Genomic DNA, 22100 nt, shown 5'->3' with positions numbered 1-22100 from the left:
TGGAACTCCAGAAGATTCCTTGTTCTGTGGCATCTAAGCATTAGTCCTCTTAGTGGGCAGTCTCCATTTCGCATTCAGCACTTGGGGGTGAGGTGGGAGGTGAGGAACACATCAGAAGTGTATTATCTGTTGCTATGTAACCAATCATCCAATTTGACAGTTTGAAACAACTCATATCACACAATTTCTGAGGATCAGGAAGGAGTCTCTGAAGACTTGACGGCTTGGAAGATCCACTTCCAGGCTCACTTATCTGTACAGTTGTTTGCATGAGGGCTTCTGTGACACAACATGGCTTCCACCAGAATGAAGTTCCAAGAGGCCAAGAGAGAAGTCCTGGTCTTTTGTAGCTTAATCGTATAGTAACTTACCATCATGTTCACACAGACCCACCCTGGCACAATGTGGGAGGGCAATATGAGGGTGGAAATACTTGGAGGCAAGGATCATTAGGGACCCCCCTTGGAGGCCGGCTACCACACATGGTTCTGAAATAAGAATTTTCGTGCCCTTCTGATACTCAGTATAAAGTAATAAAGCATGTAAGGTCGTTGCCCACCTTCCCAAAGGGATGTCACAAAACGCTCAGTTTACAGTTGTGTGGTCATCACTAATGTGCATATATCAGAACGTGGGTTTGAGGTTTCTGGAAGAGAATAGTAGCTCTTGATATTTTAGATAATTCAGACTACAATGCAGTAATAAAAAACAGTTCTTAAAGTTAGGAAATGAATTGTATCAAGATTTTTATTAAAACTTTAAAGGATTTTTTTCACTTCACTGAGTATTACATGAGCAGAGATTCATCTGTTTTTAGGCATGTCTTACAAAATGTATTTTGTAATTTGAATATATTTCAATAAAAGACCACTGTCTGTTGAAGACATTTCAGAGCAGGTAGGTTTCTTCTAATTAACCTGGTAAGAGAAAACAAGATAATAACTGCTGATAATTTCCCATCATTCTACATTTATAATTTAGAGGTCAAAATGATCAGAAGAAATATTCAAAAGATGGCAACATCTCCACTCTAATGCAATGCTGCTTTTACTACACTGCTTTCGAAACACATCCACTCAACTAACAGATCCAGGCTTTTTTGCCTACATATTACTGTTTAAGTCATATGAGTAATATTTTAATATAAATGAGCCTTTCAAATCATTCATGTAACCATCATTGCATAATCTCTCCAAATGCTCAAACATAATCCATCCTGACCTTGGTGACTGAAAACTGTCTACAGATCTCTACCACGACTTTATAAAGCCAGTAACATTTTGAGTTAGCAGAGCTAGTTTTCCAGAAGTTTTAGTCACAAACACACTTTAGTCACGTCCCAGAATTCAGATGTTTTATGCTGAGTTTAATGTGACAGACACATCTTGCTCCAACTCCCTGGGAAAGCCAAGGACTGTCTTATCTCTGCAAACATAATGCTAAAGGGGCTGGGGATATAGCTCAGTGGTGCCGCACCTGCATGGCAAGCACAAGGTCCTGAGTTTGATCTCCGATACTGCAAAAAAAAAACCAAAAAAACCATAATGCTAAAGTCATCTTTTTCTTGAATTTTTTCAAAACTGTAAAGTATGTATTGTGTCCCAGGGAGAGGCTGAGAGCAGATCATATTGCTGAGTGCACACTGAACCAAAGGAACCCTAGGCAGAAGGACCATGCTTAGTAGGTTTCTTCCCATGACCCTGAGGATTCACCAGAACCCTGGAGGTAGAGATACAAAAACGGAGATGACAACAAATTATGGAAAATACAGTGAGGTCTTGCAATTTGAATTTACATTGTTCAAGTCTCTTTATTTTGAAATAATTTTAATTAAAAAACTTCAAAATATATGAGTGCACATTTATAAAAATTTCATGTGGGGGGCTGGGGATTTAGCTCAGTGGTTCCACTGCCCACCTCACAAGCACAAGGTCCTGAGTTTGATCCCTGGTAGTTAAAAAAAAAAATTCATGTGGGAGTACACAAAATACAAAATATGGCCTGGGGGGGGTGTGGCTCAGCACAGCACCTGTCTGGCAAGCCCAAGACCCTGAGTTCGATTCCCGGTACCCCCCAAAAAAGAAAAAAAAAGGCCTCAGCTGCTTTCACAGACCTAACAGCAAAAAAGCTTGGGAAAAGCACATGACTTTTCGAACCTTAGTTAAGCATGGTTAAACATTTTGCTTTTCTACCTATTTAGATTTGGTCATGGTGCTGGGGATGGAGCCCAGGGCCTCATACATGCTAGGCAGGTGCTCTACCACTAAGCTACACCTTCAGCCCTGCTTTTCTATTTAGTATGTTTTATAGATCACTCCACATTACTGTATTGCAGTATCATTTCATTCTTTCTAATAGGTTCATAAGATTCTGCAGTCTGACCTGCTACACTTTATTTAAGGGGTCCTCTATTAATGGCTGGTTGGCTATACTGCGGTGCGTGCCCCTGTGCCCATGCACACAATTCTGTCAAAGAAATGCTCATAGGTTGATGACTCTGCATTCGCTGCATTTACTTTAAAGCCCTAGCTGGCCATGTCTTCCTTTCTGTTTCAATGTAATTAAATGTTTCCAGTATAAAGCTTTCTGAACAATACCTTTGACTTAACAGAGCAGGTACATCCATAAAATGACAGCCCATACATTATCATCCATAACTTACATGTCTTTTTTTCCCCCTGTGTCTTTATTAACAAGGGTTAGAAAGATACCAGACCTGTCAACCAGGGGGTGGCCAGGAAGGTGGGATGGGCTCAGGCTCTAGGGATTTAAGGGCAGACTGATGGTCTGGGAGGGGTCAAGATCAGGTCCTGGCAACAGCTGAGGAAGTGCCCATGGCTGAGCTTTCAGGCACTGCGGCTGTCAGCTGGTTCTGTGGGCTGAGAGGTTGGGGGCTGGGGATGCAGGGTACGTTGGGCTGGCCTGGAATAGCCACCCTGCCTTGTCAACCTAGATCATCCACTGGTCCTGATCCTGTTCGTTGCCTCCCATGTCCACCTCCTCATTAACTTCTCTGTCATCAGGTGATTCATTACAGTCGTTCATCTCATCCATGTCCTGCATGTCTTCATCATCTTGAGTCCTCTTCACTATTCTCGTCATCTTCATCCTCCTCTTCCTCATCATCATAGTGCTCTGAGGCTGGCTTGCCAATAGGTACCAGGTTGTCTTTCTCTGCGATGCTTTGGAGCCAGGCCTGATGCTGTTCCTGCTGCTGCAGCTCTGTCTCCTCCACACAAGGCCGATCCAGATTAAACCAGTGTCTCAGTCACATGGGGGAAGAGTGAAGGGAACAAGGTGGACATGGCTCCTAGACTGGGTTTGAGTCCTGGGTCCACCACCTACTAGCTGTTTGTGGCCAAGTCACTTAACCTCTCTGGGCCTGTTTCCTTATCGCCCCAGGAGGTGGCAGCCAGTGGCAACCCGGAAGCGCTTCTCTGAGCAGAAGGACCCAACAGCATCCAGAACCCACCCCTTACATGTCTTTATATTCTCATCTAGTTCAATGTCTGGCACATGGTTGACATCTGGGAAGTGCTTATTGGGCAGAGGAAAAACTAATAACGCAGGTATAAAATGGAAGGGTTCATATCCCAAAGTTCCTAGAGTTAGAAATCAGGTCTTCAGTTGGTTAGCGAATCAAGGTTCTATTTGAGCCCACATTTTGCATCTCAGATCTAGAAGCTAGGAGATACTTCGTTGAAGTTTCTTAGTTTGGGACTTTGCTAAATGTGTGAAAATTCTTACTTTGCGACTGAAGTCTTTTCAAGGAACTCCATGAAAGAAAGGGAGAAAGAAAACACAAGGGCCAGGTTATAGCTCAGTGGTAGCATGCTTGCCTAGCATGCTCAATCCCCAGCAACACACAAGCACAAGACTAAAGACCAAACAGCAACTGGGAAGCAGGAAAAAATGGGCACATCTGTGCTCATTTGGGATTTACAGAATTACATTAAGTGCATTTTGATGTAGAAATATGTGCCATATATACGCCCCAGCCCGTTCTCTAAAGATAACCTTGCAGGCCAATGAACAGGCAAAGAAGTGCACCCACCTTCCCTCAGGCTTTGCATGGAGCACTTCATCCAGGTAGTGTGGAAATGAGGCAGTTCTGTCCCTGAAGGTGGAGAAGCGACCTGACCCAGTCTAGTACCACCGACCTTGGCAACCATTGGATGGAGGGAAGATGCCAGTGAGGCAACCCCACAGACCCTGCACACAATGGGACAGTGCTTATTGCTGTTCAGGAACAAACAGGACAAAGGCAGGAGTGGAATACTTTGGGGGTAAAAGGAATAGAGGAAATATGAAGGAATTTGTGAATCTGCTAAAAGAAAATGAGTTTCCATAAGAATGTTGAGAAGTTTCATTCTTCAATTTCATAACGAAGGACCAGGCTTAGTTAACAGTGTAACTAACATTTACACTTACAAATAAATACTCCTAGGCTAACAGATGACTCTCCAGTCAAACAAATATTCATTGAGCATCTGCTGGCAGGCCTTGTGCTCCACACTGGAGAGAACAGCAAGCCTGGAGCCTGCCGTGGACTCACCTTCACAAGAGGACCATGTAAACAAGCTCCCCATTACCCTTACCCCCGGGGTCCCTGATGACCTTCCAATGACCAGCCCCGCCCTCCGCCTCAGGGTGCTCAAGCCAGCTAATAGCAGTTCTGTTTGTAGCAAGCTCAAATGGCTAGAAAATGGTCTTCCAGGCATGTTTCCCTCCTGCCTTCTTCCAAAACAGAAGGGTCTCTAGTGCAACACTTACATCGCAGTCCTGAAGTATGAGGGTTTCTGGCAGCAGGTAGCAGGGACAGGACACATCTGCCAGGGGCACAGTGCTCCGTGTGAGTCCTTGGCACAGGACAGGCCCGACTCCCTTTGCCAGAGGAAGCCAAAAGAGGCTCTCACCCTTCAAACAGCAGAAAGTCCCTGGGTGGTAGCAAGTTATGGCACAAGAGTATCTAGTACTTTTTGGTTGGTATATATTATATAACCCCAAGTTTATGAATATGAAAAAACTACCCCAAAGAGTCAGAGCCAAGTCCAGGACAACAAGAACTTGTTGTTTGAGTACAGTACGCTGGAAATTTTTTCCTCTGCATAGAAAAGGATGCCTGAGCCAGAAGCCACGTGGACCATCACAGAGTATGCCTCATTTGTGTCGAAGCACAACCTAGGAGGAAAGAGAAGGTTTTCATTTTCTTTATTGGAGGGGGAGAAAGTAAAACACTGAAGAGGGTTATTCATGTTAACCAGTTTTCCTTAAGGAAAGCAGCCACAGGAAGAGCTGAGCATCACTGGTGTTGTTTTGGGGCAGAGGGGCAAGAAATGCTTTTTGGTTATGTTATAAAGTTGATTCACCTAAGACCAAACCAGTGACTTCAGGTGTATGTGGCTAAACAAACCGGCCAAGGAACAGGTGTGAGTACCATTAATTAGAGTATGCGCACAAAGTTCAGTGTCCTCTGGAAATAACAAGGACATAGGGAACCCAGGTCGGACTCTTGTATGTTCACTACGGCTTCACAGAAGAGAACAGACATCAGAGGGGAAGGCTAGGCTGTCCCTCTGTAATGTGACATGCCTAAACTCACCTCAGGCCTTCCTTTCAGGTGACTGTCTCCCAGGATCCTCTGAATCCAGTTTTTGATGATGTAGACAGAGGCTGTCTAGCTTCTGAATATCTTCTGTAAGGCCATTTCTAAGATCCTCATTGTTTCTCAGAAATTCCTTCACCATTTCTAGTTGATTTGAGATCTGCAAGAGGAAATCATACAAAGTACAGTTTCGGACAATTTTGGCAGATTTCTAATTCCAATAAAAAAACTTACTAGCTTCAAGGCTGGCTCCCGGGCGGGCAGGGTAGCTCAGTAGAAGAACACAGGATCAGCATGCCCAGCACGGCCCCCCCCCCCCCCCCCGCCCCGCCTGCAGAAGACCGGGTTCTGCTCATGTGTCCGCCAAGAGGCAGAAATCTTGTCTACAGGCACCTGTCCGGATATAGGTTTAGGTTTGAAAAACAAAATCAGCCCTTTAAAATAAGGCAGTTTCCACTAAAACCAAACATGACCCAGGACAGTGGCTCTGAGACCATACAATGGGGGGGGCTGCTTGTCTTCTGAAATTCTTTTTGCTTTAAATCTTCCTGCATTTATATAAAAGGGCTTTAGTTTATATTTACTAACACATACATGTGCGCACATGTGTGTACATACATAAGATGAGGCCCTTTCACTTTGAATTTGGGCTTGTACATTCACTACTGTTAAATATATATACATACCTATAAAATTAATACTAATAAATTTACAGGCAAAAAATTGAAAATCAACGAGGTAAAAATTAAGTCCTTTTGAAAACCCTGTCCCTCAGAAGTGAAAATCATGAGCCATCTCTTGTGCTTCTTCCTGAGACATCTCCTGCATTTATACGTAAACACATCTTTGGACATTTTTAAAAAAATACAAGTGGCATTATACTATGCATTGTTCCTCAACTAATCTCTTCTACAGGAAATTATCAAGAATAGTCTCACTGCTTTTTAATGGCTAAATAGCATTTCAATTATGGATGGTTCATATTTTAACATATTTCAAACCTTCTGCTCTAATAATTAACCTGGTACATTTGTTATTTTGCATAAGTGACATCTTTGTTGTAGGATCTGTTTTCAGAAGTGGAAGGTGGCTCTAATTCTGATCAAGTTTTCTATTTTAATAGTCTCTGCCAAAACTGCCATGTATAGAAGTTGTATCTGTTTCTAAACTCCCCTCAGGAATGTACCTCTCAACAGCTACTTAAGCTACTACAAGGAGTCACAGCGTAATACCATGCAAGTGTTTTCACTAGGCTTAGTCCAGAATACCCTCTCTGGTCACAGTGCTTACAACAGATGGGACTCAAATTTTGGGGTATGGTGAATGTTTTTCAATGGAAGACCTCCAACTCCAAGCTAAGTCAAGATTATCTAAACTTGAATGAAGAACAGTGCAGCACCCTATCCTAATGGACTGTGAGCTCTTTTTTTTTTGGTACCAGGGATCGAACTCGGGTCCTTGCATGGACTGTTAGCTCTTACACTCTAGAAAGGGTCATGGTTGATTCCTACGCAGTAGGTATATGGGAGAGGCGCAGCACGCACTGGGCTATTGTGATGTAAGTGACTTCAACAGCCAGATGCTGGCTGCCAGGGGAAGAGGAGAGGGGGAAGGCTGGAGAGGCCTTGCCAGGATGACCAGGGGAAGGAGGGAGAGGCAGGCAGGTGCTGAGGAGGACAGAAACTCAGATTGGTTAGTAAGGTAGACTGGAGTCTCACTCTTCAGATGGAGCTGTCAATTACAGGGCTTCCAGCTGACCTAGAGCTCTTGTGAGATGCCTGGGCTTTGAATAATAACTTGGAAACCATGCAAATGTGAAAGGAAGCCCACACCAATGACATTATTCATGGCATGTATCAATAACCAGGAGCACTGCGGAGAGCTCTTACGGACATGCCCGGTGCCGCTTCCAGGACTTTTGGCCCTCATAGCATCCTCCTTGCCAGCCCCTAGGCTCACTTGGTAACAGGAGCTATGATCCCTGTGCTGTCACCCCTGACCCTCTCCACAGACCCTCACAACTGCTCTGCTCCATTCCACATAATTTCCTTTTTGTTTGCTTGGGCTTTTATGCAGAAACCTCTGCTCCTCCTTCACCAACTGCTTCACTTCTCTTTTCCATTCAACTCCCCACCCCTGCCCCACATTCTTTCCAATAGGAATGAGTTTAATTTACTGAGAGTCAGTTCACTACATTCTGGTCCACTGTTCTAGATAAAAGATGCCAAATACTTCACTCTTCCAGCCACTTAAGCCAAAGCTCTTGGCCTCAGCCTCGTCTCTGGCCTCTCCTCTGACCCCTCGTTTACACGACACATCCGCTCACCTCGCCACCTCTACACCTTCCCCTGGGCCTGCACCACCATCTCTTATGTAATCTGCACAGTAGCCTACCATGTCTCCCTGCTTTCACCTCCCCCGCACCCCAACCTACCCCAGAGCATCCCCAACACCATCGGGCTCCTGTGGTCGTATCACCGTAAGAAGACCAGGGTCCTTCTAGAGGCTCACAAGGCCCAGTATGACCCACTTCCTCTCCCTTGGCTTCTGATCTCACTCAGTGCAGTATTTTTTTTCCCTCCCTCTACTCCAGCCAGACTGCTCAACTTGCAGCTCCTTCTGCCTAAGTGCTCTTTCTCCAGATATGCACAGGACTGATCCTCACCTCCTCCAAGGTATCAGTAGGTCTCACCACCTCGGTGAGGCCACCCTGACCACCACAAACACTTGTCCCCAACTCTGCCGCTCCTGACCCCCCTTACTCTACTCTCCAGTTCCTTTGTCTTCTGCCCCACATCATTCACTTGTGATGTTTACTCTTTCACATCTGTCTCTTCCTACAGGATCTGTGTGTGTAGTTTGCTGACACATACTGATATTCTAGAATTGTGCCTGACCAGGAGTGCTCAATAAATATTTTTGGGATATACCAAATTAATGTGTCATTTTCTGTCCTTTCCCTGATGTCACTGCCCCTTCTCACTAAGCTTCCCCATGAACCTCTGGGAAGGTGGATCCTTTCCCAGGGTCTAAGAGATTGGTAATGATTTTACAGTCTGCGCAAATCCCTTTGCTGCACTCAGTGTTCTCTAGCTGAAATTTAATTTATTTTATTTATTTTTGGCTTTTTGAGACAGGGTCACCCTATGTAGTTCAGGCTGGCCTCGAACTCGTGAGCCCCATGCCTCAGCCTCCCGAGTGCTGGGAATGTAGGCATACACCACACCTGGCTTCTAGCTGAAATTTTAAACTCTCACCTCCTAACAGAGCTCTGAGGCCCAGTGGGACTATGTGGAGGGCACTTGGGCGGCAGCTGAATGAATTCTGGGGCAAGTGGGCCCAAGGTGGGGATACACTCCCAGAGTGTGTGGAGGGGCCCAAAGAGCCACTGCTCCCATTTGGCTCCAGGAAAGCATCTTATGATCTCGGCTGTGCATGCACAGTGCACTTAAATGTGTGCTCCTCTTAATAATACCATAGAGTAGTGGCCGGGGATTTAGCTCAGTGGTTCCACAGCCTGCCTCGCAAGCACAAGGACCCGAGTTCAATCTCCGGTACCAAAAAAAAAAAAATTATACCATAGAGCATTAAGGTTCATCAAGCTAACAGAAAAGAGCAGAGATGCCAAGTGCTCTGGGCATGGCCTGATGCCTCATGGTGCATCTGCAGGAACTGTCACACCTGGTTACCACTGTCAAGCATTGTCCTCAACTTACCCCGTGGTCATAATATAATCACCATATTTCTTTTTTTCTTGTACCGGGGATCAAACTCATGACCTTGCACTTGCAAAGCAGGCGCAGTGCCACTGAGCTAAATCCCCAGCCCTAATCACCATATTTCTTGATTCCTGGATGCACATTTTTTTCCATATCCTACCACCTCACATGAGAATGCATCTTGCCATTGCTAATACCTTACAATAAGCATGTTTTCTTTCTTAGAAGTAACTGAAATACTGATGTGTCTTATAACTCATGGCAATTTCAACTGGCTGAAATGTGGTCTTATCAAATCCTGCCTTTACAGACTAACCCTAACAAACATGAATAACCTACACAGCGCTGAACTTTCAGAAAAGGTCAAGTTCCACACACGTGGAAGGCTGACCTTCAACTTCTTTGCGATAACATGTCAATCAATCCCAACTTACATTCTGATCACCTGAAATACAAGTAAAAAATGCCATGGTCTGCGGAGCAGAAAGCATGAAAAATGAGAATTTATCAACTCTTCCTAGAGACTTTATGACCCAGAGGATAAGCCAGTGAACCCCTATTTCCTCTCCGTAACGCAGAGATAATGAGGATTACAAAGTTACTGGTGCCACCGCCTCAGCGATGCCAGCCCTGTGGCACAGTATGTGCAAAGCCGAGGGACCAGGACTGGAAAGGGAGGCCTCTAGCCAGCCTCACACCCCAGCACCGGCTCCTTAGGGCCCTCACTTCACCTGGCCAGCCGGGGAAATGGTGACACAATCACCAGGTCCCCTTCCAGCTCTCTACCATCAGAAACCTGGCTTAAGCATGTTGCTATTCATGCATTTTGCTCTTGGTTACAAGAACAGGAAAAGAACTAGGGCTCCCGTAAGAGGAGAGGGAACCACTGAGGACTCAGCAGTGAGCCTGGGCCTCAGGCTACCTTCTCTTACTCTATCCTGCTTCTGGAAGAAGCAGCAGGAAGAAAACTGGGGCTGGTTCTAATGGCATTTTAAAACAAAGCCAGAGGCTTTAGAAAAGAGAAGACTTAACACTCTGAGTCAATCCTTTACAAACCACAGCAGGGGGCCAGGGATTTAGTTCAGTGGTTCCCCCGGCTGTGGGTGCAAGTGCATGGTCCTGAGTTTGATCACTGGTAAAAACAAAAAACAAAAAACAAAAAAAACACAGCAGGCGCACACAAACACCAGAGGCAGCCAGTCCTTGGGCTAACAGAGCTCACCACGCTGTCTAAAACATCGGATCTAACTGAAAATGGTAATGTAGACATATGTGCCAGGAAGGAGCCCAGCTTAATGAATGAAATACACACTTCATGTTAAATAACCAGCAAAACCATTTTCCTTACCAAGGAGGAATGGAAGGTGGATGGATTCCTGGTGGTCTTGAATTCAAATGCAGCCAAGGCTGAAATATCTCTGAACCTTACTAGAATACAATTCTATGACTGGTAGTTTCTTCTTAGACCTTGCTCATAACAAAGGTGATGCCTGCCTCCTGTGCTTCCTCTCATGACTTGAGAGTGTTGCTAGCCTGCAGGTGCTCAGAACCCTGGTGACCCTTTAGCCCTCCTCTCCCACTCTTCCAGACTCAAGCTATGTCCCAAGTAATGTACCTGGCACTAAGATCCATCAGCTCTGTGGTGCAAAGTTCCCAAGACCCAGCTCCTCCGGCACAGCCTCTAGCTTCCGTCCTCATTCTCTTGTATCTCACACAACCCAAGGCCTCTGGCTGGTCTGTCACCACTTGCCTAAGATTCAAGTGCTGTAAGAGTTCACTTTTTATTTATTTATTTTGGTACCGGGGATGGAACTCAGGTCCTTGTGCTTGCGAGGCAGGTGGCAGAACCACTGAGCTAAATCCCCGGCCCAGAGTTCACTTTCTAAAAGGCACATCTGATCTTACAGCTTTTTCTTGCTTAAAAACATCTGCTGGCTCCCACTGCTGCGGGGAAGGCCCAAACTCCTTGGCATGTCCCAGAAAACCTTCCAAACTAATGCTTCAACTCAACCTACCATGCTCCTACCTGCACATACCTCCTGTGCTCACCTGGCCAGAGCTCAAGCCCAGTCTTGTCTTTGGAGCCTTTCCAAGTCCTCTTCCTTCAACCAAGAACATCCTCCTTCCTTTGCCAATTTGCCCAACTCTTACCGAATCCATGAGTTCCAGCTCAATAGGCCTCTGCAAAGCCTTTTTGGGCAATGTCTGTGACTGGTAGGCATAGAAGCCCCTGAGCTTCTTGTTCCATATCCTGGCATAGCCCTTACCCTGCTATTCTACTTTGTGGCACAGTTAGGCCCTCAAACGCTTGCTGATTAAATGAAAATATTTGTTAAGATATAATATTGATCAGTGCCAAAAGAATACTAACTTCTGGAAATTATTTGACTTGTAAATCAGAAACCTAACTGGCTATGTGTCAACGCAAGCCGTTCCCCTTCTCTGGTGTCTATCTTTCCTCAGAGAGGATGTAACCCTTTCCTTTACCTCTTCGGTCAACACCTCATGTGTTTCTGCTTGAAGGTACATCTCTTGAAGTTTTTCCTTCAGTAATTCCAGTTCGATTTCGTTTACTTGGCTCACACTCAGGTAACTTCCTGCCTCATTTTCACACCCATCGGGCCAGTCTTCCTCGGGGATGTGAACAGTCCAGTCAGATGTCAACAGCTGTAGGGTGACCACATGAATGTATGAACTGATTTATTTACTTAATCTATTCGTTCTTTTTGTTGCTGTTGTTGTTGTTTTGGGGGCTGCTGCCAGGGATGGAATCCAAGGCTTCACACATGCCAAGCAAGTACCCTATGACTGACCTGCACACCCAGCCCACTGGCCTGATTTATCCTTTCCCCTGCTTCCATTCTTGAATTTAGTTCTGGGATAGGGATGTAGCTCAGTGGGACAGTGCTTGCCTAGCATGCACAAAGCCCTGGGTTCCATCCCCAGCACCACAAAAAATAAAACAAAATTTAGTTTAAATCTAATAAATGTCAAATCCTAAATGAATGACTGTGGTTGTGTGTGACCCCTTACTTCTGTAAGTCAGAACTGTTAAATAGGACTTTTACCTGTTCTATTCTGGAATACACTGCCACAATCTCTGGGATATTCCTGAATTCATTCAGAAAATTTTGGATCTTCACCTGAAAATCTTGAAGCCATGTAGATGATACTTTCATCTCTGAAGAGTGCATGATCTCATTACGGCACTTAATCACCTAGAGAAAAGACAAAAAGATAAAAGGCTTCAAAGTCAACAGGGTAAACTGAGATCTTGGGGCTCCACAGAAAAATTGCAGAAAGGCTTTGCCAATTACAAAATCAACAAGTGTGGTCTCCAGATAAAGAGGAACAGACCTTCCTTGGTGCATAGCCATGCATAGTGCGGCATGTGCTCCTGTCAGTACAAAGGACAGTGCAGCCCTCCAGCCCAAGTCTGATCTGTAGTTCATTTCATCCTGTCCAGAGAGCATGAATCAAAAAGTAAAGTCCTCCTTGGGTCACATCTAAAATGCCTCCAAAGGTCAGGCAGATAACTTGAGTGAAGCTGGCCCCGTTCAACAGTAGGGAGAGATAAGGAGAGATGGCATTGGGACAAACTGGAGTGGATACCCTAGCTAAAGGAGTGGCCTCTAATAAATGGGTGGCCTTTTGCCATGGGAGCTACATGAGTTCAGTGTCATAAGGCCTTCTAATTTTTTTTGGGGGGGGGGTACCGGGGATCGAACTTGGGACCTTGCACTTGTGAGGCAGGCGCCGGAATCACTGAGCTAAATCCCCAGCCCTTCTAATTTTTTTTGACAGGGTCTCTCTATGCAGTCCAGGCTGGCCTCGAACTCGTGTCAATCCTCCTGCCTCACCCTCCCCGTGTGCTGGGACAACAGGTGTGCGCCACCATACCTGGCAGGCCTTCTAATTTTTCAAGGGAAACTGGAAATTCAGATTTTTTTTTTAATGTGTGTGTGTTGTTTTTTTTTTTGCAGAGTTGGAGATTGAACCCAGGGCGTCACACATTAGGTAAGCACTCTACCACTGACTACACTGACAGCCCTTTTTATTTTTTACTTTCACACAGGGTCTTGCTAAGTTGCCTAGGCTGGCCTTAAACTTGTGATCCTGTTCCTCAGCCTCCTGAGTAGCTGGAGTTACAGTCATGTGCCACCACGCCCAGCTCAAAGAATTTAAAAAGCCAGGCAGGACAAATAAAACATGACTGTAAGCCAGATTTTGGTCATAAGACTCCTGGAACAAAAAGATCAAAATCAGGCAAAGATGAGTGGTTCAGCCTTTTTCCGCTTCCTATGCTGTTGGAGCAGGTTTCCAAACAACCCACGAGTCCCTGATATGACCTGTAGGTACCTGTAAGAACGGCCAAGGCTGGGGGAGGTGTTCAACCCTCTGCCACGTGATAGTACATTAACTAGAGTGTTATGGTTTAAATCTAGAATGCCCCTCCAAAACTCTGTGTCCAAGGCAGAGCTTTTGGAAGGTGACTGGATCATGGAGTGCTATCCTGTATTCATCCCTGGATTTGTCTACTAAGCAGCTCAATAGCTGAGCATGCTGTTAGGAGGCGGGGCCTGGTTAGAGGTGGGTCACTGGGGGCGTGACCTGGAAGGGTGGATCTCCCTCTGACTTCTCCCTTCCCTCTCTGCTTCCTGGCCACTGTGATGCAAGCACTTTTTCCTCTGTTGTACCCTCTGCCATGCCGTTCCTGCCTTGGAGCCAGCCAACTATGGACGGAGACTTCTAAAACCGTGAGCCCAAATAAACCTCTCCCCTTTAAGTTGTGGGTGTTGAGTTGGATATTTTGTGCCAGCGATGAGAAAGTGACTAGACAGTAAGAAATACAAATAAGTCTGCAACTATCCATAGCCCCTGAACTCTTGCATATGGCAAGCTATTTCACATTTTTCCAAATCTCTTAACTGAAAACAGCCTGTCAAGGATCACCCATATTGGCTCTGGGTACACCCGCAGGCTGAAGCAGACAATACAAAAATTTTTGGCATGCCAGGAAGTTGGGTCAAGTGAGTTTTCTGATGTGGAAACCACAGTGTAAAGAAAGTCAACTTTTGCCTACATTTTAAGAAAAAAAGTGCTATCATAGGCTATTATATAATTTACATAGTCTTCCACATTCTTGGCTGAAAGATATCAAAGAGGTCAACCACTATGATAGGTCTTTGTGAGGTCATCAAGGATTATTTAATCTTTTCAGCTGCTGCCACGCTGGCAAATATACAGCATTTTCGCTACATATTATAAATAATCCAAGGATGCTTTGATGACCATGAGAGTAATAAATGTGAAAGAGTTGTTCGTTGGTGACATAGCAAAAAATCTAAATCTCCCAGAATATTTTACAAGCATAGTGATCTATTCTGACAATATTATCCATTAGTATTCATATTTTCTTCAGTTCTATATCATCTGGTCTTAAAACTATTTAGCCACTGAGATTTGGAAGGGCAGGATTCTGCCAGGCATACAATAGACAGGATGATGCACTGTGTTGTTTGTCTTTTCTGGTACCAGGGATGGAACCCAGGGCCTCATGCATTCTAGGAAAGCGTTCTACCACTGAGTTACATGCCCAGCCTCACGTATATATATATGTATATATATGTTTTAAATACAGAATATTACTTTGCTTCCATTTTTGGCTGAATAGGGAAGGGAAATCCAAGCTTCATATTATTACAAAGGTAAATAGCACAGTAACAAGTTGCCAGGAAACTCTATTTAGGAAGAATAAGTGGTTAGCTCTTGATTGCATTTGCATTGGCCACCTGGACATCACGGCAGGTGCACATGACATGAGCCCCATGAGCAAACGATGCCAACTTTGGACCTAAGCCTAACTTGGCACACTGCTGTCCTGAGGACCACTGTATCATGCCGGCAGGGCTGGCTTCGTGTCACAGGGTGTCTCATTCCTGGCCTTCCCAGTACCAACCCAACTAACTCGGTGTATGATTTTGAACCTGATGGCTCTTACCTCTATGACTTTCTTTCGGTCAACCACGAAGTGATCGCAGGAGTTGATAAAACTTAAAAGAGCAACTGCATCACATTCCTCAGGTCCTCGTTTGTCTGTGAGTCCTCGGGGCATGAAGGCCTGTAGTAGGGGAGGGACGAAGGACACCTGAGTCCCTCCAACGCTAGGACACAGAGAAGCAGTTGCTTGCCTATTTCCCAAATGATGACTGAAATTCTTTTCCACACTGAGGTTTCAAGTGAAAGCCTTGTAAATTCAAAATGCAAGTGGGGAAACAATGTCCTAGCTAAGCCCTGGCCAAGGGCAATAACTAAAGGGCTGCACTATTTCTCTGCTATTAGGTACACTGACATCATTGGTTTTCTGTCCTGTTTTAATGGCACGTAAGCAGAAAGAAAGTTCTTTTCCTTACTGATAGTTTGGCAGCTGAGTTGTTAAGGAAGAAGGTTTAAAAAGAATAGTTATTCCAAAGTGCATGCTTTCTAAGTGACTTGAGAAAGTACAGAATGGTAGTATTAAGAATCTGGGCTTTGGAGTGTGACAGTGCTAAGTCCAAATGCCAACTTAGCCACTCGCCAGCTGTGTGACCCTAAGCAAACTGCTTCTCCTCAGACTCTTCGTCAGTAAATGGGATGACACTTTGAAGACTGTTGTAAGAATTCGGTAAGCAAATGCAGGTAGGGCATGAGTACAGCGCCTGGCACGTGCTACTCAACAGGCCACACACGCTGGCGATGGTGGTGTCAATGGTGTAAAGTGAGTAGGACCGCCACAGGAGCTGCAGAGGGAAACCTGGGATTTGAGATACAGTGCACCCCAGAAGGCCGTGAGTTAGCACAATCTTGCCTTTAGTAAGATTTTATGGCCTGGGCCACAAAAATGGTATTATAGCAAGACTTGGGCATACTCCTTTCCTGAAATGTTTCCAAGCTTACATCTTGACACAACTTTACCAGGCGAGGAGTCTCAGGGGTACATTCCTGCCAAGGGAAAGGAACAGATGACAATACGAAAAATGACTCTCAGTATGAACGTTAAATAAGAGATCTGCTGCACCAAAAGCAAATGCATTTCAGTAAGCAGGCAACTCTGACGCCTCCTACAGTGCTGCTTGCACTGGTATTGTGAAAACGCTGGTGGTGCTTGCCAATGGCGAGGAAATCAGACACCTGAGCTTCACATAATTAAGGATTCTGTGCACAGGAAATGGCCCCACAAAAAGTACAGTAGCCAGTACCATCATTATCTTTCCATGTGTAATAGCCAGGGTCATGCTGACTCTGAAATATGGATGCTACCAAGAAAACAAAGAAGCCAACTAACTCATCGCAGGCAAACTAAATGCAATGAAATGGAAGAAAAGAAACTGTAATTCAGCTGCTGCTGAGAGGAAGATGGAAAGTTAGAGGGGTCTTAGTTTGCCTCTAAGCCAAGCCTAGTGTTTTCTTTTGCACTATGAAAGGGGTCCTGTCTGGCATTTTCTCACAGATATGAACCAGTCTCTTCCACATTACAGTTTTACTTTCATAATTATTCCCTTTCAGAACTAGAAGCCAATGGGGCAGCTCTGCTGCCTCCTTGCAGAGAAAGCAGTTTCTTAAAAATCATACTGTGTGATCTGTTTTGCCTAAAACACTCTTTGAACTCCGAATCTGTTGCCCTTCGCAAAATGAGTTATTATCTTCCTACCTGTGGGTGGGCTGTCGCTTTTCTCTTATAGGAAACCAAGCCCGATATAAGTGAATATATGTGAATCTTTCTATAGTCACAAATTCTAGATTTCTACTGTCTAAAAACATATAAATAGTCCCAGTTCCAGACCCCAGGGTCTGGACCCTCTCTCCCTTTTGAAGGCCCACACTCTAGTTCTTTGTGTGTGCACTTTGAAAATTGTGCCTAATAAATTCCTTTATGCCTATTAAAAAATTAAAAATTATACTGTGTACCACCAGGTCCCACATGGTGAGCACCCAATGAATGGTAAGAAACAGGTGCTACTACCACTGTTCACCCTCTGCTGTCCCTTCAGTGAATAGGACAGGGGGTGGGGGCAGACCATGCTGGGCCTCACTGGCTCAGAAAGGAAGTGCTGAGTTTATTCTAAGGGCACCAGGAAGCCGTGAAGGCACGGCATGGACAGACAGGATTCCCATTTGCAGAAGGCATATGCTGCTGTGGGGGGAACCAACCAGAGGTGCTGGAGCAGCAGAGGTGGCAGGCCGGAGGCTGAGGCAGAGTCCAGGCAGGAGTGTGAGAGGTGTGACACACAGATGGAAGAGAGGAGGAATCCAAAACCATTTTGTGGTACATGTGAGGAAGGGGAGATAGTGAGAGGGAAAGACTGGAAATGATGATGGTTCTGGTCTGGGAAGTTGGTGGTGAGAATGGGCGTCTGGTGGGGGCCCACTTTAGACACTTTAGGACTAAATACAAAGTCCCAGTGAGGCCACGAAGTAGAAGGGTCAGGGAAGCAGATGGATACGTGCATCTGGAGTCGGAGAAGGCGGCAGGGCTAGGGACATACATTTGGTAGCCATCGGCACAAAGGCAGCATTTAACTCCACAGGCCCGGGCAAAGTCACCAGGGAAGAAGTGGATGGGAGAGGCCCAGCCCTGGGACCCAAGGAAGGCTAAGGAAGAGCCAAGGAGATTGGAAGAGAGGCAGGAGATGAGAAGTTACAAAGCCCAGCAGAGCTGCAGGCCTGAGAGGTAAGAAAGATGTGACTGGCAAAGGTCACCAAGGCAGAAGCGAGGCAGGGGGTGGGGGGGACGACTTTGGAGTACCAGAAGCCAAGGAAAAGAGAGCAGAACCAGGCCTCTTTTGGAAAAGCTCTGCCAAGTGTGCCTACAGGAGGCAGATGGAGAAACAGGGAGGTCACTGGAGAGCGAGGATCAAAGGAAAGCATGTCCTTTTAAAAAAAATTTTTTTTTCTAAGTATTTACTGGAGTTTTGGGGGGGTTTTTTTGGTACCGGGGATTGAACTCAGGACCTTGCACTTGCGAGGCAGGTGACAGAACCACTGAGCTAAATCCCTGGCAAGTGTTTTTTAAAAAATAGCTTTATTGAGATATAATGTACCCATCTAAAGTGCACAATTCAATGGTTTTTAGTATAGTCACAGAATTGTACAACCATTGCTATAGTCATTTTAGAACATCTTCATGACCCCCAAAGGAAACCCCATTATCTATTAGCTATCATTCCCCTAATACTCCAGGTCCTGGCAACAATTCATCTCCTTCTATCTCCATGATGTGCCTATTCTGGATGAATGAATAATGAATCACACAAAAGACTACATACATAAATAGAATCATACAATATATGACTAGCTCCTTTCATTTGGCATAATGTTGTCAAGATCTGTTCATGTTCATTCCTCTTTATGGCAAAAGTTATTCCATTGTACGGACTGTTTGTCCATTCGTCATCTGGTGGACATCTGAGTTGCTTCCCACTTTTGGCTACTGGGAATTGTGTTGTACAGAACATTTGTGGACACATTTTTGTGTGGATATATGTTTTCATATCTCTTAGGTGTGTACCTAAAGAAAAACTCCTGGGTTATGTTAAGAAAGGTTATGATCCTTTCTTTGTCAGTACTGGGGTTTGAACTCAGGGCCTTCTCACTGAGCCACAGCCCAGAGGGGCCCCCCCCGCCCCATTTTAAGACAGGGTCTCATTCTAAGTTCAAAGTTACCCAGGTTGACTTTGAACTTGCCATCCTCTTGCCTCAGACTCCCACAGTGCTGGGAATATGGGCAGGCACCACCACTTTTCTTTCTTTTTAATTAATAAACCAAGATGATATTTGAGCTATTTATATGGCGATGAAAACAAGCTGGGAGGGAGAAAGAATGACAACTGAAGACTTCAAGGCTTTGGGCAGGTGGGAGGGGATAAGACCCAACACACAAGTACTAGAAGGACAGGACAGTGAGAGGAGGCACTCCTTCCTTTATAGCAGGGGGAAGATGGTGCACAGGCTGGTAGGTTTGGCAAAAAGACAAGGAAGTCTGTGTTTGGGGGCATCCATCAACTCCAGGAAGCCAGAGCAAAGTGTGCAGCTGGAGCAAGGGTGGAGGAACAGGAGTGGGAGCTGGGTGAGGAAAGCTAGGAACTGGAGCCGAGAGAGAGACGTGTGGCCAAACAAAAGTGAAACCAGTCAGCTCTTTTGTGAAATTCATGCCTGAGCAGAAGCAGATGATGGTTGGTATCTTCAGGGATGGAGTTGGGGGGGTGGGGGGCAAGTTCAGAGAAAGGAGAAAAAGACCAGGCTAGCTACAAGGGACTGGGAACTGGGCCTGCTGAGGAAACAAAGGCAGGCAGGAGGGCGGAGTTACTGAGTATAGAGAAAGCAGTAAAAGCCTCAAAGAGCACAGTACAGGGACACAGGGTGGAGCCAGGAGTGCTGGAGTAAGTGTGCCAAAGGCAAGCAGGATGTTAATGAGATTTCCTATGCCAACAGGGTCCAGGGTGTGAACCTACAAGAGGGGCACTGAGTACAGTGGAAGAAGGAAGTTAGAGTAGGAAGCCCAGGAACTAAGAGAATGGGGTTGGACTGGGTCTACAGGTGGCCAGCAACAAAGAGGAGGAAAGCCTGATGTGGTGGCACACGTCTGCAATTCCAGCACTCTCAGCACTCAGGAGGCTGAGGCAGGAGGATTGCTGAAAGTTCAAGGCCAGCCTGAACTACAGTGAGACCCTGCCTCAAAAAACAAACAAAACAGCCAGGGATTTAGCTCAGTGACACTGCGCCTGCCTCGAAAGTGCAAGGTCCCGAGTTTGATCCCCGGTACCAAAAAAAAAAACCCAAAAAGGAGGAAAGAGCGGCATAAGCAGGTGGCACTGGCTTCAAGGGGATTCCAGGGCTGTGAAAACAGTAGTGGAGAACAAAGAGATGAGGGGCAGTCACAAGAAAGGGTAGGGTTTTGTTTAAAATTTTTCTCTTTTCTAGGTAAAAGTTAACAACTCTATGGTGGCAATAAAAAAATGGGGAGAAGGATGTAGGTACGGTAGGTTTACTGTCCATGCAAACCAAGTCTGGGCACCCCCGACGCAGACCATTCAGTCCCCTGGTTTTTGCGGTTGGGTACAGAAGCTGACTAACATCACCCAAGCAGTTGGGATAGGCCTCAGATCACCTCCTCCCTAGGTGCCACCCCCGCTACGCTGACTCCAGAAATTAGTCTGTTAGGAAGCCGCTTCTGAATGCCCCTCTCTTCCCACTACTGGGCTTCTGGCAAACATGGGGAAGTCAAAACACTTTCCCAGTAGGCCCAGAGTCTCTATCTGGCTGCTTGCCCCATCTCCACTGTCTCTAAGTTTTATTCTTTAGCTGGGCACTTCGGGTCTTTTCTACTTTATCTTAACTTCCCTTGTCATACTCTGCCATCCTCATGACACCCGTATCCCAAATGACCCCGCCCTCAAACACGACTTACATCTCTCTCCAGGCCCTTGCTCACCGCGCTCGCTCTACATCCCGCCCCATCCTAGCACCTCCTGTTGAAATCTTTTCTATAGCTTCCCAAGCAGGGGCAGCAAACTGAAAAGCTTCTACTTCACTAAACTGGGTCAGGTTCACTCTAATGGCCTCTAACTGCCTAGACAATTTCCTCCAGACGAGCCAGCGATCTGTGCACCTCTTTCGGAAGGCCCGGGCTTCCGCAAGGACCACTAGCCGCCCCGGGGACCACGGGACCCGCCGCGCCCTCCTTCCCGTCGGCTGCAGGTGCTTACCTTGGCCACCTCCCAGGCGTCGCTGGGCCAGCGGCCCGGCCGGCAGTTTCCCCAGTGCACGTCTCCATTCCTGTTGACGTGATGTCTCAAAATCTCCCGCTTCCACTCTGCGCACACCTGACACTGAGGCTGAAACTACAGGGGGGCGGAGGTGAGGGGGCCTGGAATCTGAGCCCGAGGCGCCGCGGTCGGCCCCGACCCGCAGAGGGAACGGGACACTCTGTGCTCCGAGATGGGGACCGGAATGGCGTGGGGGCGGTGGTCAAGTTCGCGGGCGGGGTGCTCACCTGGCGGGCACGCGGGCTGCACCGAGAACCGCCGCGGCAGGTGGCGCGGGGGCCCAGGCCGGGGGTGGCCGCGAGCAGGCTGCGGTGGAAGGAGAGCACCTCGCGACCGACGAAGCCCTGCAGGCAGCTACGCAGTAGCAGCAGGCAGTGTCCCGCCTTCACCCAGTTCTTGTACTCCGTGCAGTTTAGGCGCGCTGCTAGCTCTGGCAGCACCATTTTCCAATTCGGGCCGGGGGCTGGGCGGACGGCAGTGCGCAGGGGCAGGAGCCTGGGAGCCGCCCAAGGCGCAGGCGCGGCCCCGCCCAGAGGCGGCCAACGCGCAGGCCCGAGGCTGAGAGCGCGGCGCCTCGTCACGGGGGGGGGGGGAGGGTGGTTTCGTTTCCGCGATACGTCAACCCCGCCCTATTTTGCGTGAGAGCTGTGCTTCATTGCTTCGGTGCGCGTCCAGGCAGCCTCAGCCTGAAACCCGTTCGTCCCCTGCACGTCCCCCAGACTGAGACCCTGCCCCTCCCACCCCTCCCCCAAACACATTCAACTCCCTCTCCTTGATGTAGGGACTCCTGATAATCTTTATTGTAGAGACTGAGAAAGTGCTCAAAGCACATTTCTTGAATTACATATATTCCTTGCATTATGCAATCCTGAAAGATAGTTAACTCGTTCCTAAATCCGCAGACTGGCTGTAGCAAATTTAGGCATTAGTGAAACGTGACCGCTGGCTGCCTGTACCGTGCACGTATCATGC

At 46.6% G+C, this 22100-nt stretch overlaps 1 protein-coding gene and 1 pseudogene across 3 annotated transcripts; both read right to left on the bottom strand.

The window, feature by feature from the left end:
* Positions 1–729: 729 nt before the first annotated feature.
* Positions 730–21654, bottom strand: CUNHXorf38 (chromosome unknown CXorf38 homolog). Of its 3 annotated transcripts, none has more exons than XM_087189847.1 (7): positions 21356–21645; positions 21069–21203; positions 15326–15445; positions 12393–12542; positions 11812–11991; positions 5603–5765; positions 730–5181 (listed from the first exon to the last, which is right to left on the bottom strand). In XM_087189847.1, exons 1-6 carry the CDS (start codon positions 21569–21571, stop codon positions 5604–5606), a joined length of 963 nt encoding a protein of 320 aa, XP_087045973.1. In that variant the 5' UTR covers positions 21572–21645; the 3' UTR covers positions 730–5181; position 5603. The 3 variants fall into 3 exon arrangements, with proteins under 3 accessions (XP_087045973.1, XP_021118226.1, XP_021118227.1); XM_021262567.2 differs by having other exon boundaries at positions 4349–5181; positions 12468–12542; positions 21356–21651; XM_021262568.2 differs by lacking the exon at positions 11812–11991 and having other exon boundaries at positions 4994–5181; positions 21356–21654.
* On the bottom strand, positions 2950–3305 carry LOC147824338 (anaphase-promoting complex subunit 15 pseudogene; annotated as a pseudogene).
* Positions 21655–22100: the final 446 nt, after the last annotated feature.

Source organism: Heterocephalus glaber, unplaced genomic scaffold, assembly GCF_053883595.1.
Source record: "Heterocephalus glaber isolate CG9 unplaced genomic scaffold, H.glaber_assembly_v1.0 deba00001547, whole genome shotgun sequence".
In the NCBI taxonomy this organism is placed as follows: domain Eukaryota; kingdom Metazoa; phylum Chordata; class Mammalia; order Rodentia; family Bathyergidae; genus Heterocephalus; species Heterocephalus glaber.
The sequence above is the reverse complement of the archived record's forward strand: the minus strand, read 5'-3'. Positions and strand labels throughout refer to the sequence as shown.

Excerpts from the sequence above, each read along its gene's own strand:
- CUNHXorf38 (XM_087189847.1), bottom strand. The coding sequence starts at position 21,571 with ATGGTGCTGCCAGAGCTAGCAGCGCGCCTAAACTGCACGGAGTACAAG. Across the intron at positions 21,204-21,355 it reads GCAGCCCGCGTGCCCGCCAG|TTTCAGCCTCAGTGTCAGGT; the intron begins GTGAGCACCCCG and ends GCCCCCCTGTAG. Across the intron at positions 11,992-12,392 it reads TGTATTCCAGAATAGAACAG|CTGTTGACATCTGACTGGAC; the intron begins GTAAAAGTCCTA and ends GTCACCCTACAG.